We start from the raw sequence: 15,007 nt of genomic DNA on the forward strand, positions 1-15,007 counted from the left end.
TTTAGAGTGCCGACCTGGTTTTATTGAGTCGGGGAAGCCAGAAAGGTGGCGGGATGTTATATTAATTAAACCTTTACTTCCTGGGGAGGGGTCTGTCCACAGAAGGGTAGGGACTACCCCCAAGGCTAGGCTACAGAGTATCCCCCTGCAGCACCTGGAGGGTATATCTCTGGTAGGGCTGGACCAAAGATGAAGGGTGGCTGAGGGGCATGCCCTGTGGGGCAGAGCAGTGCCCAGCTTGGGAAAAGGGCCACATTGCTCCCACTGCTTGGGACCACAAACCAGTGTCTGTTCAGAAAGACAATGCCACAGGTGAGAGTATTGGAGGACTTTCAGAGGAGGGTCCCTGCCAAGACTCAGGCAGTAAGGAGTGGGTCCTAGAGCGGGGACTGGGGCTTGCCACCTGTGTCCCCAGGGTGCTACCTGCTCTCAGGGGAAGTATGGGACCTCAAGGGAGGTCTGATGGAAACTGAGCCACAGGGACCGAGGTAGAGGCATCAGGCTGCGGGGACTCATCAGTGTCCTGAGAAGTTGCGTCGTCCCTCTGTTGGGGAGGCTCGAGGTAGTTCACAAAGTTGCTTGCAGTAGACAGCTTCTGGGCGGGCTCCAAGTTTCTGGCCGAAATAGACAGCTGCTGCAAGTGTAAGGAGTGGTGTCGCGAGGCCCAACGGAAGTAGCTGAGCCTCCTCTCCATGAAAGGCGTACTGTAGCTCCACATCCGCACTTGGTTGAGGAAGGACAAAGTCCCTGTGGGAAGGGACCCCGTGGGCACTCGACTCAGAGCCCCACCCCAAGCCCCAACTCGGTCCTGGAGGCTTGACCCCCTTTCCTGGGCTCCGCCCCTGCCCTGCCCAGGCCCCGCCCTTCCCTCCGAGGCCCCGCCCTCACCGGCCCACAGCATCAAGACGCTGGCGCACCAGCACAGGTAGAAGGCCAGCTGGTAGGATACCTGTGGCCTCGGGCGCAGCCTGTTGCAGTCGATGGCAAAGAGCGTCAGGCTGAGGAGAATCAGGAGCCCTGCACTGGGGTGGAGCCAGAGAAGGACAGAAGGCTAGACAGGGAACACCACCCCACACCCCAAAATGAGAGAAATAGAGACAACCACCCTGACATGCTTCAAGTGGACACACACACACAAACACACACACACACACACACACAAACACACATGCACACACACACACAGGACAAATGGATACATACCCAGAGGGAAAGGTAAATGGGAGACAAAGCCATCAGTCACAACTAGTGGGCATAGGCTTTTAATCCCAGCTACTTATGATGCTGAGACAAGAGAATGGCATAGTCAAAACCAGCATGGACTAGTGAGACTACAGAAAAAAACCCTAGAAAGACACAGAGACACCCCTCTCCCTCAGAGCAGCAGAATTGGAAATCTAGCCACACCTCTGGGTAGGAGCAGCTCTGGCCTTGGGTGGGGAAACTCCAGTCACCCCTGTCCTTGCCGACACTTACCAATGCCAATGCTGAGGAAACTGAAGATGAAGTCTATCTTGTTCAGGCGTCGGCAGACTGGTCGGAAGGAGAGGAACATGGTGGGCAGGAGGATGAGGCATAATGCCAGGGCCAGAAATATGAAGCCCTTGCTCATGTGAGTGTAAACTGGGGAGGAGAGTCAGAGGGATGACTACAGTTACCCCCCACCTCTCTCTCTCTCTCTCTCTCTCTCTCTCTCTCTCTCTCTCTCTCTCTCTCTCTTCTTCCTCTTACACCATAAGGAGTCCAACCTAAGTACTCCAGAGGCTGGGAAGGAGGCCCATCTCAAGGCCAGCCTGAGCAGTTTAGAGACACCTAGACCTTATCTGTCTCACAATATAAAATATAAGCAGTCCAGGGGTCCTGGGGTTGTGGCTTCATTGGTGGAATGCTTGCCTAGCATGTGTGAAGTCCTACACTCCAGCCTCAGCACTGTGCTGAACTGAGGTGGTAGCACACTCAGGGGATCCCCGCCCTTGGAAGGAGGATCAGAAATTCAAGGTTAGCCACAGCTACTCATTAGCCTGGAGGCCAGCCTGGGCTACATGAGACCTGTCCCAAACAAGGCAGAGGATGGGAATATAGCTCAGCACCTGTCTAGAATCCCCCAGTGAGGGTCTGGGGCTTACTTCAGAGGTAGAGCGCCTGCCTAGAATCCTCCAATGAGGTTGTTCTGGGGGTGTTTCTCAGTGGTAGAACCACTGTGGAGTGTAAGGCTCTGGGTTCCAGCTTCAGCAAACACCGCCCCCCCCAAAAAAAACAAGAAAAGCATCACCTCCACTCATATTATCAAAATCACTACCTAGAAAATCTAAAATAACTCTATTACCACTAGCAGAGTTACCCACCAACAACAACGATGCCCCGCTGTGAGCCCTAAGCTACTCCCCCACAGAGACTCCTGGGATAGGCACGTGGCCCACCCCACAGTCACCTCTAGCACCCATTATCAGGACCCACAGTCTATGTATACACTGACCAGTGAATTGGCCCACGTTGGCACACTTATGCCTCCTGCAGTCAATCCAGAGGCCGATGAAGCCAGTGTACGGACCATGCACATAGGCCATCCGACCATCCACCACGCTGAACACCAACAAAGTTGCGAGGAAGATGAAGACGAGGGACCAGCCACGTAGGACCAACTTTCGGTCCTCCTCCCAGGAACACAGCAGGTCAGCTGGGGAGGGAGAAAGTTCTAGGGACCTGGGTCTTCTCTCCAAGCTCTCACTGCCAACCTTCATCCTCATCCTCATTTCCATTCCACCCCCTCATCTACAGCCAGTTCCCTGTGGAAGTGTCTGCAGCTCATCTCCAACACCAGGTCAACTCTTCCCATTCCCACTGGCCTCCTGTGACGCAGTACACCTATCTCAAACTCCAGCTGACTGATGATGAATGCATGACTGGATGAGTACATGAATGAACTCACGAGTGCATGAATGCATGCTTCCTGTCTCATCCTTTAGAGCAAAGAACAGTGTACTTTCCAGAACAACATGGGCACAGAGGCCTAGGACGCAGAGGAGGTTAACTGATCATCTCCTCAGTTAGCCTGGATTCGGGCTAGCCTGGACTTCTTTGAGCCTATAGTGCACACATGCATACACCCAGGTCAAATGTGATCATTGCCATGAGAGTTGAAATAGTCTAGATGCTCAATGACATGGGGTCAGTCTGAAACTTGCAACAGCAAGTAGGTGTCAAAGGCTAAGTATTTCTTCTTCTCTGTAACAACCCATGCTGAATGAACTCTTGATGGTTTAGGTTTTGAGACAAAGTCTCCCTATGTAGATCTTAGTGGTCTGAATACACTATGTACATGAGTCTGACCTGGAACTCACAAAGATCCACCAGCCCCTGTCTCCTAAGTTCTGGGCTCAATGTTGTACACCCGAATATGCAGCTGCCAAGCTGAACCCTTAATGGGACTCCTGGGGGAAAGTGACATTATCTGGTTGCTGTTTCTTGAAAAAGGGTCTCACACAAACCCAGGCTGGGCAAGCCTCAAAATGTAGCTCAGGATCATCTTACACTTCTGATCCTCCTGCCTCCACCTACCCAGTTCAGGGATGACAGGCATGCACCACTCTGCCTGGTTTGTGCCAGGCTAGGGACGGAGCCCAGGGCTTTATGTGTGCCAAGTGGACACTCTACTGAGCTACAGTCCCAGGCCTTGTTCTGCAGTTTGGTTTTGAGAGTTTGCTTGTTTGCGTTTGTATGTTTTTGTAGTCTGGAAGGGGGGGCATGAGTGCCACAGAACACATGTCAGAGAAAACCTAGGGAGTTGGTCTGTCTTTCCACCATGTGGGTTCCAACCATCATCAGCTGGACTCAGGCCCTCGGGCTTAGCAGCGAGTGCCTTTTAGCAGCTGAGCCGCTGCACTGACCTGGGTTTTGCTTACTTTGTTTTGTAGATAGGATTTCGATATTGGCCTGGCACTTCAGACCACACTGACTTCAACATTCTGGTGATCCTCCTGCCTCAGCATATTCAGTCCTGATATTACAGGGGTGCTCCATCTAGTCCAGCAAGTATTTACAATTTAAATCACTGTTGCTTCATTTTGAAATTAAGCAAACTATTAGAGGCCAAAGACACATCTCAGCAATGGGGTACATCGCATCCTGCTCTGTCTTATAATGCAGCCTGCTCTCAGAGCTCTAGTGTGGTGACAGGGTCCTACCTGGAGCTCACTATGTACATCAGGCTGGCCTTGAACTCAAAGCGATCTGCCTGCCTGAGTGCCTGGCCCTACCATGCCTTGCTCTAAGATGCAGTTTTTGCACCTTTTAAACTAGAATGCATCAGCACTTCTCAAAAACTCACCTTTGACCTCTAAAATAAAAAAATTAACGACAAAAAAAGTTTACTAAGGCCAGGTGTGGCAAAGCACACCTTTCATCCTAGTACTCGGGAGGCAGAGGCAGAGAGAGGCAGTGAGTTCGAGACCAGCCTGGTCTACAGAATGAGTTCCAAGCCAGCCAGGGCTATGTAGAGAAACCCTGTCTTGAAACAACAAGCAAACAAAAGAATTACACCTGGATTCTCAATATTGCACAATCACCAAAATCTGACCAAGCTTGGCATGGTGCCACCTGCCCATGATCTCCGCACTTGAGAAGCTGATGCAGGAGGATTGTCTTGAATTTGAGGCCAATTTGAGCTACACAGTGAGATTAGGCATGGCCAGGGCTAGATAGAAAGACAGTGAACAAATTAATTAATTCATAAGAGGCCAACAAGCTAGGGCTTAACAGGTGGAAGATTTTACCACCAAGGCTAAAATGAATGATCTGATCTCAGAGTCCCTACAACCCACATGGTGAAAGAAGAAAGTCTGACTCTCAGAATTTATTCTTTGCCTTCCTTTGGCTTGGTTCTCAACACACACACACACACACACACACACACACACACACACACACACACAATGTAAGATAGGAGAGTATGATTGCTCAGAGTTAAGAGCATGGATGGATCTTGCAAAGAAAGGGTCAGGTGGCTCTGTTGCGCAGTGGATAGCGCATTGGACTTCTAGTGACGAAAAAGCAAAGAAAGGGTCAGGGTTCAGCTCTCAGCATTCAAAGCTGGAAAGCTCTCAACTGCCTAGCAGTCCAGTTCCAGAGACCCTGACACTCTCTTCTGGTCTCTACAAGCACATGGTGCACATATAGACACACAAGCACTCACACATACACACAAGGAAATATAAGTGAGGGCTGCTCTTCCCCAGAACCTGGCCTCGATGCCCAGCAGCCAGATGGCAGCTCACAGCTGTCTACATCTCCAGTTCCAGAGGAGCTACACGCTCACATAAATAATGCATGCAAGCAAAACGCCAATATATCTAAAATAAAATATAAATAACTAAATCTTAAAGCAAATAAATGTAAAAATAAATTCAAAAATTGAATAATGCATATATTCATATCATAAACATAAAATTTGTGAGCAATCCTCTAAAGTTCATTGAATAAAATTTGGGGAAAGAGCAGAATGTTTTCCATTGTTGTTGTTGTTGTTGTTGTTGTTGTTGTTGTTGTTGTTGTTGTTGTTATTTTGAGACGCCTCTTGTAGCCCAGGATGGACTCAAATTCAGTGTAATCCTCCTGCCTCTGAGTGCTGGGACCGCAGACATGCACCATCATACCCACCTTGGAAAAGGGATTTTGAAACTCCCTCCCTCTGTTTGGAATGCCTGCCTGCCTACCTTAGTCCTTACCAAGTTGTGGCTGGGTCTTTCTCCTCCTCCCAACCCTAGACTGGAAGTCTTCAGAAGCAAGAAGCAGACCTAGTCTTGTGTGAGGTCTCAGGGGAGGGTGAAAGGAATAGAAACAGGCCAGAAAGAGAAGAAGCAGAGTGAGCCATGGAGGCAAATATGGGAATGAAAGACAGAAATGGCTCAGAGCAGGCCCTGGGAATTGACGGAAAGGCACGAGTAGGTAAAAGGAATTATGGGTTCAGATCTCAGGCCTTCTAAACTCTCAGTCCTGCCTCACCCTGATCCTAGTCAGGCCTAGATCAGACCTTCATTATCACAGCAGCACCCTGTCCTACCCAATCCATACTCTGTCCAGTCCCATTAGCCCAGCCCTAACAGCAGGGTCACTCACGAAGGCTTATGGTGCAGTCTGAGGCCATGGCCAACCTCAGCCTCTTGGAACCCCTCCAACTGTCATAGAACCCGCCCCACCCCCAGCTGCTACCTAGCCCAAATCCCTGAGTGCTGTCTGGGGACAGAGAAACAGAGAGCTGGAGCCACAGACAGAGGGACACACAGCCTTAGAGTCAGACTGACAGGTATCCAGGAGGCCGTGGGCATGCCTGGAAGCAGAGGCAGATGCGAATTGAGTACATTCAGAGACTAGCCCCATCCTGCTCTTCAACATGGACCAGAACCCCTCTGGCCGCCAGGGCAAAGAAACAGCAGCTCCCTTCGGCAGGCAAGATGAATCCCAAGTCTCTCTGAAAGTGACCTCGAGCTTCCAAGATGCCACCCAAGGTCAGCAAACTGACATGCTGGCACCTATGCCCATCATCTACACTCGCAAATTCAGTGGCATGGAACCATACACACCCACACCTAGCCGAAGGGTTAGCATCCAGGAACCACCAGCATCTATCTTTCTCCCTCGCAGGATCAGTACACAGAGTCCATCCCCATCCACCATTCTCCCTCGAAGGTTAAGTACTCAAGAGAACCCTCCTCAGGGTTTCCAGTCCATCACCAAAGACATACAATCTGTGGCCTACAATCGCTGGCTCAGTTCCAGAGAGACTTCTTCCCTTTACCCGAATCGCCGACTGGGCATCCTAAGCTCTCATACCCTGTCCTGTGGCCAGGAAGAAACCTCAAACTTACAAATCGACACTGAAAGTCACTCCTCCATGACCCAGGCATATGGCCTCAACAGAAAACAAATTCGGCCCAGTGTGGATGTTCCCCCATCCATAACCCAGAGCCCAGAGGCCAGCATCAGAAGTTTGGAAGCCTTTCTCTGGGACTCCAAGGACAACTTGAAAGAAATCACAGAGGACTCTGAGTCCAGTCACAGCTCCTCAAGACTGTCCAGCATTTCTACTACAATAAACTCTAGCAGGTGAGTACAGGAGGAACATGGGGGGCGGGGGTGTGCATATTCAAGCCTGGAGTTCTACAGCTGCATTTGAAACTGGGGGGTGTAGTGGTGGGTAGAGGAATACCTAGGTGGAAACATAATGTCTGGTGTTTCGTTTTGATGAAATGGGGTCTTGGGGTCTCCTCTCTACATAGGCCAAGCTGGCCTTGAGCTCAGAGATCCTCCTGCTTCTGTCTTCTGTGCTAAGAGTCAAAGGCACATGCCACCAAGCCTATCTTCCCAGGTGGGATTTGAAGAACTGTGGGGTGACTGGACAGGGCAGATGGGCTTCCTGCTGATGCCAGTCGCGTGATCTGTCACAGGGTTCAGAGCAAATGCTGGACACTGCTTCCCATAGGCTGGAGGCTGCTGCTCGAGGCCAAGAAGATCAGCAGACACCTCAGCCTGGTGCTGACTGTGGCCGGCATGGTGATTCTCAGCCTCATCGCCCTGTGGAAACCCTGGATCCACTTCCAAGTGCCTCTAACGCCCCCAGGGGACCCTGCTGGCCCCAAAGCCATCCCCATCGACACCATCTTCTTCATGCGCTGCCCTGACATCTCCTGCATGAATGAATATGACAAGAATGCTTGTAAGGTTGGCCCTGCCCTCATCCTTCCAGAGACTCGGGTCTCCTCTTTGTCCCAGAGAGCTTCAAGAGCAGTTCTCCCCCTTTGGTTACTCTGATACCCACACAATGTCTTCATGCCCAAGAGCCCGATGTCACTGACCAAAGATCGAACCTCACATGCCAGATCTGACACATGCAATACCCACTGTTTTAGAGCAGCTCAGCGCTGGTTTGTGTGGACACGCATCCGTGTGCAGATGTGAGTGCATCTGTATGAGCTTGCGTGTGTGGAGGCCAGAAGACAACCTCAGGTTTGATCCTTCAGGAACTATCTGAGTAGGGGATTCGATTGCTATGATAAAACACTGTGACTAAAGCAAGTTTGAGAGGGAAGGGTTTATTTCCCCTTCAGTGATCAGCATCTGTTTCAGCAAAGCACAGGTTTCATTTTTCTGGCTCTCTAACTATCCCCGGTGCCCTACAAGGCTTACAACCACCTGTAACTCCACTCCCAGGTAATCTGATGCCCTCCTCTGGCCTCCAATAGTATGTGTGTGCCTGCGTGTGCCTGCGTGTGCCTGCGTGTGCCTGCGTGTGCCTGCGTGTGCCTGTGTGTGTGTGTGTGTGCCTGTGTCTGTCTGGTGTGTGTGTAAATGTGCATGGTACATGGGTGGAAGCCAGAGGTTGATGTCCCCACTTTCCCATCTTAATTCTTAAGGATGTATTTATTGGAGACAGTTCATCAATATGTAGACCAAACTGGTCTCAAACTCACAGAGATCTGCCTTCTTCTGCTTCCCAAGAGCTGGCTGGGGTTAGAGGCATGCACCACCACCAGCATCCATTTTAAAGTTTTTACTTACGCATCTGTGTGTGTGTGTGTGTGTGTGTGTGTGTGTGTGTGTGTTATGTACATTAGTGCAGGTCCTCACAGGAGCCAAAGAAGGCATCCTATTCCCTCAAACCGGTGTTACAGGTGATCGTAAGCCACCAGTGAAGGTGACAGGAACTGAACTCAATCCTCCAGAAAAGCAGCGAGCACACTTAACTGCTAAACCATCTCTTCAGCACAGTCCTGGTGTTCTTGATTCTCCTATTTTTTCCAGATTTGCTGGATATGGCCTGGGCCTGCCTCCTCATCTCCGGTGTCATGAGTTTCTGCGTGTGCATGGGTCTCGTCAGCACTATATTCTTCCCTAGCACCAGCCTGCCCTTGATGGACTTCTCTCTCTTCATTTGCAGCCTCATGACAGGTATGCTACTGCGATGCTTTCCATGGGTGCCCATGACAAAGGCCAACCCCATCCCCTCTATCCCAGCTTCATCTTCACCTCAGCCCCAGCACTACCTCCTTACAAATCTCCAGCCATCATGACGCCTCCAGTCCTGAAAACAGTCTCGCTGTCTTAGCTCCCATCTCATTGCCAGCAAATCTAAACCCCAAGTCCTTCTCCCTGATACCTGGTCTAGCCCCACCTCACCCTGAATACACCTTTTCCCAAACCACCCTCCTTATTCTACTCAGCCTCTTCACAAATCTCAACACTCAACTTGGCCTCAAGCCCCGTTACTCTCCATGACTGTCTCAAGGTCAACCCGACCGTGTCCTTCTAAGAGGTTCAACCTCATCCTCAGTCCCAGTCCAACCAGAGTTTCACCTCCTTCTCAGTCCACACTCCAATCTCCCAGCTGGGAACTTCCCTCTGAAACTCGTCCTAAGCAATTTCCAACTCCATCCTCTTCTTCAACCAAAACCCAAGGACACCTTCTGCCTATTCTCATTGCCAGCACTTCCTGGACCCCAACCTCTATACACTGCTCCATGTGGAGCGATATCCCACCTTCCAAAGAGTGTCCTTCAAGCTACTTCATCTCTCCAAGTCACACTTTCCTCATCTCTTGAATCGAACTTTTCATTTTTCTTTTCTTTTTTTTTTTTTTTTAAGATTGGGTCTTGTGGGGTTGGGGATTTAGCTCAGTGGTAGAGCACTTGCCTAGCAAGTGCAAGGCCCTGGGTTCGGTCCCCAGCTCCGAGAAAAAAAAAAAAGATTGGGTCTTGTGTAGCTGAGGCTGGCCTTGATCTTCGTATATATGCAGCCAACTATGTCCAGTATGTCCTACATTGAGATAATAGGTGTGGGCTGGCATGCCATGTTTATGTGGTGCTGGGCATGGAACCCAGGGATGTATGCATGCTAGGCAAGCACTCTACCAACTGAGCCACATCACAGGCCAGTGGAGATGATATTTTCTGCCATGTGAAAATGTAGTGAGTGTTCACTTACAAAATGTTAGCTCTGTTATTTCTGTCACCACTCTGAGTCCCATGGTTGGTTCGACTAATCTGACTAGCTAGACAAGCATCCACTTCCTCCCTCACCACTCTATGTGTGTCCCCCCTTAGCCAGCAGAGAAGGGCAGTTCTTTGGTTAAGATCATAAAAATAACTGGAAATCCCCTGCTAAAACCTCCAGACAAGTTTCTAAGGTCCATCCGAAGCACGCAGGGTAGTGACAGGCCTAAGTCTCTGGGCACGTGTAAATGATGTCTATGTGGTCTCTCTTCAAAGAAGTCATGAATGGTGGCACAGATCTGAAATCCCAGCATTCAGGAAGCTGGAGTGTGAGGATAACTGAGAAAAGAGGGGCCAGCACTTCATGCTACTTTGATAAGTAACACTCACTGTGATAATCTCCCAGCCTCTCCCAAGTAATTCAAAACTGACATGCTGATTAGAACATCTCATGTCAGGGCTGGGGATTTAGCTCAGTGGTAGAGCGCTTACCTAGGAAGCGCAAGGCCCTGGGTTCGGTTCCCAGCTCCGAAAAAAAGAACCAAAAAAAAAAAAAAAAAAAAAAAAAAACATCTCATGTCCAAACACATACCCAGACTGGGAGAGGTCGAGGGCATTTTAATTAGGTAAAAAGTGATGTTGTCCTCCTGTTCTGGATAGTAATTGACCACAACTTCGAGTTGTGTCACAAAACATTTTTGTAGAAGAACAGCAGTGCTGAGAACAGACAGCAGTGCTGACAACAGAGAGCAGTGCTGACAACAGAGAGCAGTGCTGACAACAGAGAGCAGTGCTGACAACAGAGAGCAGTGCTGACAACAGAGAGCAGTGCTGACAACAGAGAGCAGTGCTGACAACAGAGAGCAGTGCTGACAACAGAGAGCAGTGCTGACAACAGAGAGCAGTGCTGACAACAGACAGCAGTGCTGACAACAGACAGCAGTGCTGACAACAGAGAGCAGTGCTGACAACAGTGAACAGTGCTGACAACAGTGAACAGTGCTGACAACAGAGAAGTGCTGAGAACAGAGCAGTGCTGACAACAGAGCAGTGCTGACAACAGAGAGCAGTGCTGAGAACAGAGAGCAGTGCTGAGAACAGTGAACAGTGCTGAGAACAGAGAGCAGTGCTGACAACAGAGAGCAGTGCTGACAACAGAGAGCAGTGCTGACAACAGAGAGCAGTGCTGACAACAGAGAGCAGTGCTGACAACAGAGAGCAGTGCTGACAACAGAGAGCAGTGCTGACAACAGACAGCAGTGCTGAGAACAGACAGCAGTGCTGAGAACAGACAGCAGTGCTGACAACAGAGAGCAGTGCTGACAACAGAGAGCAGTGCTGACAACAGAGAGCAGTGCTGACAACAGAGAGCAGTGCTGACAACAGAGCAGTGCTGACAACAGAGACCAGTGCTGACAACAGAGCAGTGCTGACAACAGAGAGCAGTGCTGACAACAGAGAGCAGTGCTGACAACAGAGAGCAGTGCTGACAACAGAGAGCAGTGCTGACAACAGACAGCAGTGCTGACAACAGAGAGCAGTGCTGACAACAGTGAACAGTGCTGACAACAGTGAACAGTGCTGACAACAGAGCAGTGCTGAGAACAGAGCAGTGCTGAGAACAGAGCAGTGCTGACAACAGAGAGCAGTGCTGAGAACAGTGAACAGTGCTGACAACAGAGAGCAGTGCTGACAACAGAGAGCAGTGCTGACAACAGAGAGCAGTGCTGACAACAGAGAGCAGTGCTGACAACAGAGAGCAGTGCTGACAACAGAGAGCAGTGCTGACAACAGAGACCAGTGCTGAGAACAGACAGCAGTGCTGACAACAGAGCAGTGCTGACAACAGAGAGCAGTGCTGACAACAGAGACCAGTGCTGACAACAGAGCAGTGCTGACAACAGTAAACAGTGCTGACAACAGAGCAGTGCTGACAACAGAGCAGTGCTGACAACAGAGAGCAGTGCTGACAACAGAGAGCAGTGCTGACAACAGAGAGCATATAGCTCCTGTCTGCTGGTCGCTGGCTGGTGTCTGCTTTATCTTGTAGCTCTTGCTATATTATCACTGTGTCTGTTTCTGAGACCAAGTCTTACTTTGCAACCCATACTGTCCAGAAATCCCAACCACTGCCTTGCTTCTGCCTCTCTGCTGCTGAGATTGAAGGCAGCACACTCCTAATTGTCTGAAGATAATTGTTGAGACTGGAAAGACAACTGGAGGTAAAGAGCACATATTGCTCTGAAGAAGATGGAGTACTTACTATTCCCAGCACCCACATCGCAGCTCACAGCTCTCTGTGAATCCAGCTCTAGGGAGAGCTACTGCCCTCCTCTGGGCTTTATGCGCACTGCAAGCAGTTGTGCACACCAACCCCCACCACCACCACCACACACACACATATAATTAAAAAATAAAATAAATTTTAAGTATAATTGTTTCACTATAAGCCACAATTAATAGAAAATGCCTTAGTTTACAATGACACATTTTCAGTCAGATAATTCTATTATGTCCAATATGAGTAAGAGTTTCTTTTTCCCCCTTTTCACAAATTAGCTTCAATTCTTGTTAATTCAAATTACCCAAAATTATTGAATTCTCTCTGTCTCTCTGAGATTCTCTCTGGTTATGTGCATACCAATCACCACACCCCCTCATGATGGCCCTCAAAGATAAGCTGGTGGTAATGACCAAAATAGAGATGAAAATACTGAGGCTCAGACACACAAGAGACTGCTATGAGGTAAGGGACAAAGGCAGGGCAAGGGGCCTGGTCTTTGAGCCCCAAAACCTTCCAATATCTCACATCAGGGTACTGTCAGGAGTCCAAGGGTGGAGGTTTAAGATCTGGAGATCAAAGACATTAGAGGCAGCGTGCTTACACATGCTGCCACTTGGGAAGTTAGAGCAAGTTCAAGGTCAGCCTGTACTACACAATGAGTCCAGTGGCTAGCCTGGGCTATAAAGGAAGCAAGATCTTATCTCCAAATAACAACAACCAAAAGGAAGGTAAGAAGTGAAGGAGGGAGGGAGAATGGAAGGAAGGAAAATGGAGAGAGAAACAGAGGGAAGAAGTTGCAGGAAGAGAAAAGAGGCCTGGAGAGGTAGCTCTGCTGATAGAGCACTTGTGTAGTGTGCACAAAGCCCTGGGTTCCATCCCCAAACAGAATACACTGAGCACGGGGATGCGCGGCTGAAACAGGAAGAGTTCAAGGCCATCCTTAGCTGCATAGGGAGTTTAAAGAAACCAGCACCACAGTGAGAAAGCCACAGCCTGTGACTAACCTGGGGTCAGGAGGTGCGGGGAGGGGGATGTCACACCTGTTCTGTGCTACACAGGGATCAACATCATTTTGGGGGTCCTGTTCTACCTGATGCAAGCCCGAAAGTTCCTACAGGAAGGCATGACCTACACACTGGGGAGCAGTTTCTACCTTGCCTGGATCAATGTCTTCTTCTTCTTAATGACTGGTCTGGCTGGGCTCTGGTGTGGCCTCAGTGGTGCAGACGGTGTTGTGGGGATTGTTGGGAGGCAGGGTAGGGTTTCACACAGGGCCAGGGAGGGTGGGACTGGGCTTGGAGTCAGGACTAGGGATTCTTGTAGGCCTGGGGTAGGTTGGGGACAAACAGGGTGAAGTTGATTTGGGGTTTAAGGATGGGGCAGCGGCTGGGTTAGGACAGCGTGGGGTACAAGGTGAGGCTAGCCTACTGACCTCTGTGTTCTCTGCCCTCTTTTCCCTCTCAGGTCTCTTCTCCTATCTGAACTACATCAACTTCTGGTCTATCCTGTCACTCCAGGCCATATGGTCTTAAGACCTGACTATGAACTAACACTGATGGTCTGCTTAGGCTGTCAACTGCCAAACAATCCATCCCTATACTCAAGTTATGTAACTTCCGACTCCCTTCAACCCAGAAGACTAATTTATATTTTACAGAAAAATATCTTCTTGACATGGCTCTGTATGTTGAACTGCCAAATTCCCTTGTCCCCTACCCTGTCCATCCTTATCCTCCTAAGTAGAGGGATAAAGAAGAGACTCAAGGGTAAAACATTAAAGGTCAGAAAACCCTGGGGTAAGGGTCCTTGGCAAACAAATGGTAGGTCTTTGTTTTGTTTCATTTTGGTGGGTTTTACGGGGGTTGGTTTTTCAAGACAGGGTTTCTCTGTGTAGCCATGGCTGTCCCAGATCTTGCTCTGTAGACCAGGCTGGCCTCAAACTTATTGAGATCTACTTGCCTCTGCCTCCAGAGTGCCGAGATTAAAGGTGTGAGCCACTACCACCTGGCCACAAGGTGCTTCATGGTTGTTGAACAGTTGACTTCTGCTTTCTTTTGATTTCTGTTGTGGTTTTCTGTTTTTGAGACAGGGTCTCACTATGTTGACCAGGCTAACCAGAACTCACAGAGATGGGCCTGCCTCTGCCTCCTGAACACTAGGATTAAAGGCATGCATCCCCAGCTCCAACCTTTAGTCTTATAATCAAGATCTCACCTTCTCTGAGGAAATCCTGCTCACATCCTCAACTCCCCTCCCATCCTTTCCTGCAGTCCCACCCCCACAACCCCCTTCTCTATTTCCCAAAGGCCCACAAGACAAGCCTGTTCAGTGTAAGGCTTTGGGAGGGAAGTGTGGGGCCAAGAATGCTCTGATAAGTGGGGAAGGGTTAAAACCCAGGTAAAAATCCCAGTTCTGTCCAAGTCCACTAGCTCCATGACTCACTGCAAGGTTGGCCCATGTAGGACTCAGTTTCCTTGTCTGTAGAGGCAATGATATACTACACAGACGCAACCTTTTGATATCACCACATAACATTATCTACAAAGTTCACACCCAAGAACTGCATGATCAAAGGACTGGAGAGATGGTGGGGTGGTTTGGCCCCCATAGACTCATATGTTTGAATGCTTGGCCCATGGGAGTGGTGCTATTAGGAGGGTGGCCTTGTGGGCATAGGTGTGACATTGTTGGAGGAAGTGCGTCACTTTGGGGCAGGTTTCGAGGTCTCTGAACACAAGCT

General features: G+C 49.6%; 2 protein-coding genes across 26 annotated transcripts in view; one reads left to right on the forward strand and one right to left on the reverse strand.

Annotated features, from left to right (window-relative positions):
• 1700028J19Rikl (RIKEN cDNA 1700028J19 gene like) overlaps window positions 1-15,007 on the reverse strand; it is a 17,227-nt gene continuing 2,220 nt past the window's right edge. Inside the window, exons 1-6 of one of the 21 annotated variants that reach the window (XM_017590113.3) lie at window positions 6,115-6,147; window positions 3,903-4,020; window positions 2,477-2,677; window positions 1,477-1,623; window positions 889-1,017; window positions 1-747 (exon numbers count right to left, since the gene is read on the reverse strand). In XM_017590113.3, coding sequence (XP_017445602.1) covers window positions 449-747; window positions 889-1,017; window positions 1,477-1,623; window positions 2,477-2,567 — 666 coding nt within the window. In that variant the 5' untranslated portion in view covers window positions 2,568-2,677; window positions 3,903-4,020; window positions 6,115-6,147 and the 3' untranslated portion in view covers window positions 1-448. The other 20 variants (XM_063280948.1, XM_039100932.2, XM_063280946.1 and 17 more) reach the window with 20 other exon arrangements.
• LOC102552485 (uncharacterized) overlaps window positions 6,111-15,007 on the forward strand; it is a 10,327-nt gene continuing 1,430 nt past the window's right edge. Inside the window, exons 1-5 of one of the 5 annotated variants that reach the window (XM_039100915.2) lie at window positions 6,113-7,101; window positions 7,443-7,711; window positions 8,797-8,943; window positions 13,326-13,523; window positions 13,732-14,085. In XM_039100915.2, coding sequence (XP_038956843.1) covers window positions 6,389-7,101; window positions 7,443-7,711; window positions 8,797-8,943; window positions 13,326-13,523; window positions 13,732-13,799 — 1,395 coding nt within the window. In that variant the 5' untranslated portion in view covers window positions 6,113-6,388 and the 3' untranslated portion in view covers window positions 13,800-14,085. Of the gene's footprint in view, window positions 7,102-7,442; window positions 7,717-8,796; window positions 8,944-13,325; window positions 13,524-13,731; window positions 14,086-15,007 lie in introns of those variants that run through there. The other 4 variants (XM_006229172.4, XM_006229174.4, XR_005499037.2 and 1 more) reach the window with 4 other exon arrangements.

Source organism: Rattus norvegicus, chromosome 1, assembly GCF_036323735.1.
Source record: "Rattus norvegicus strain BN/NHsdMcwi chromosome 1, GRCr8, whole genome shotgun sequence".
NCBI lineage: Eukaryota > Metazoa > Chordata > Mammalia > Rodentia > Muridae > Rattus > Rattus norvegicus.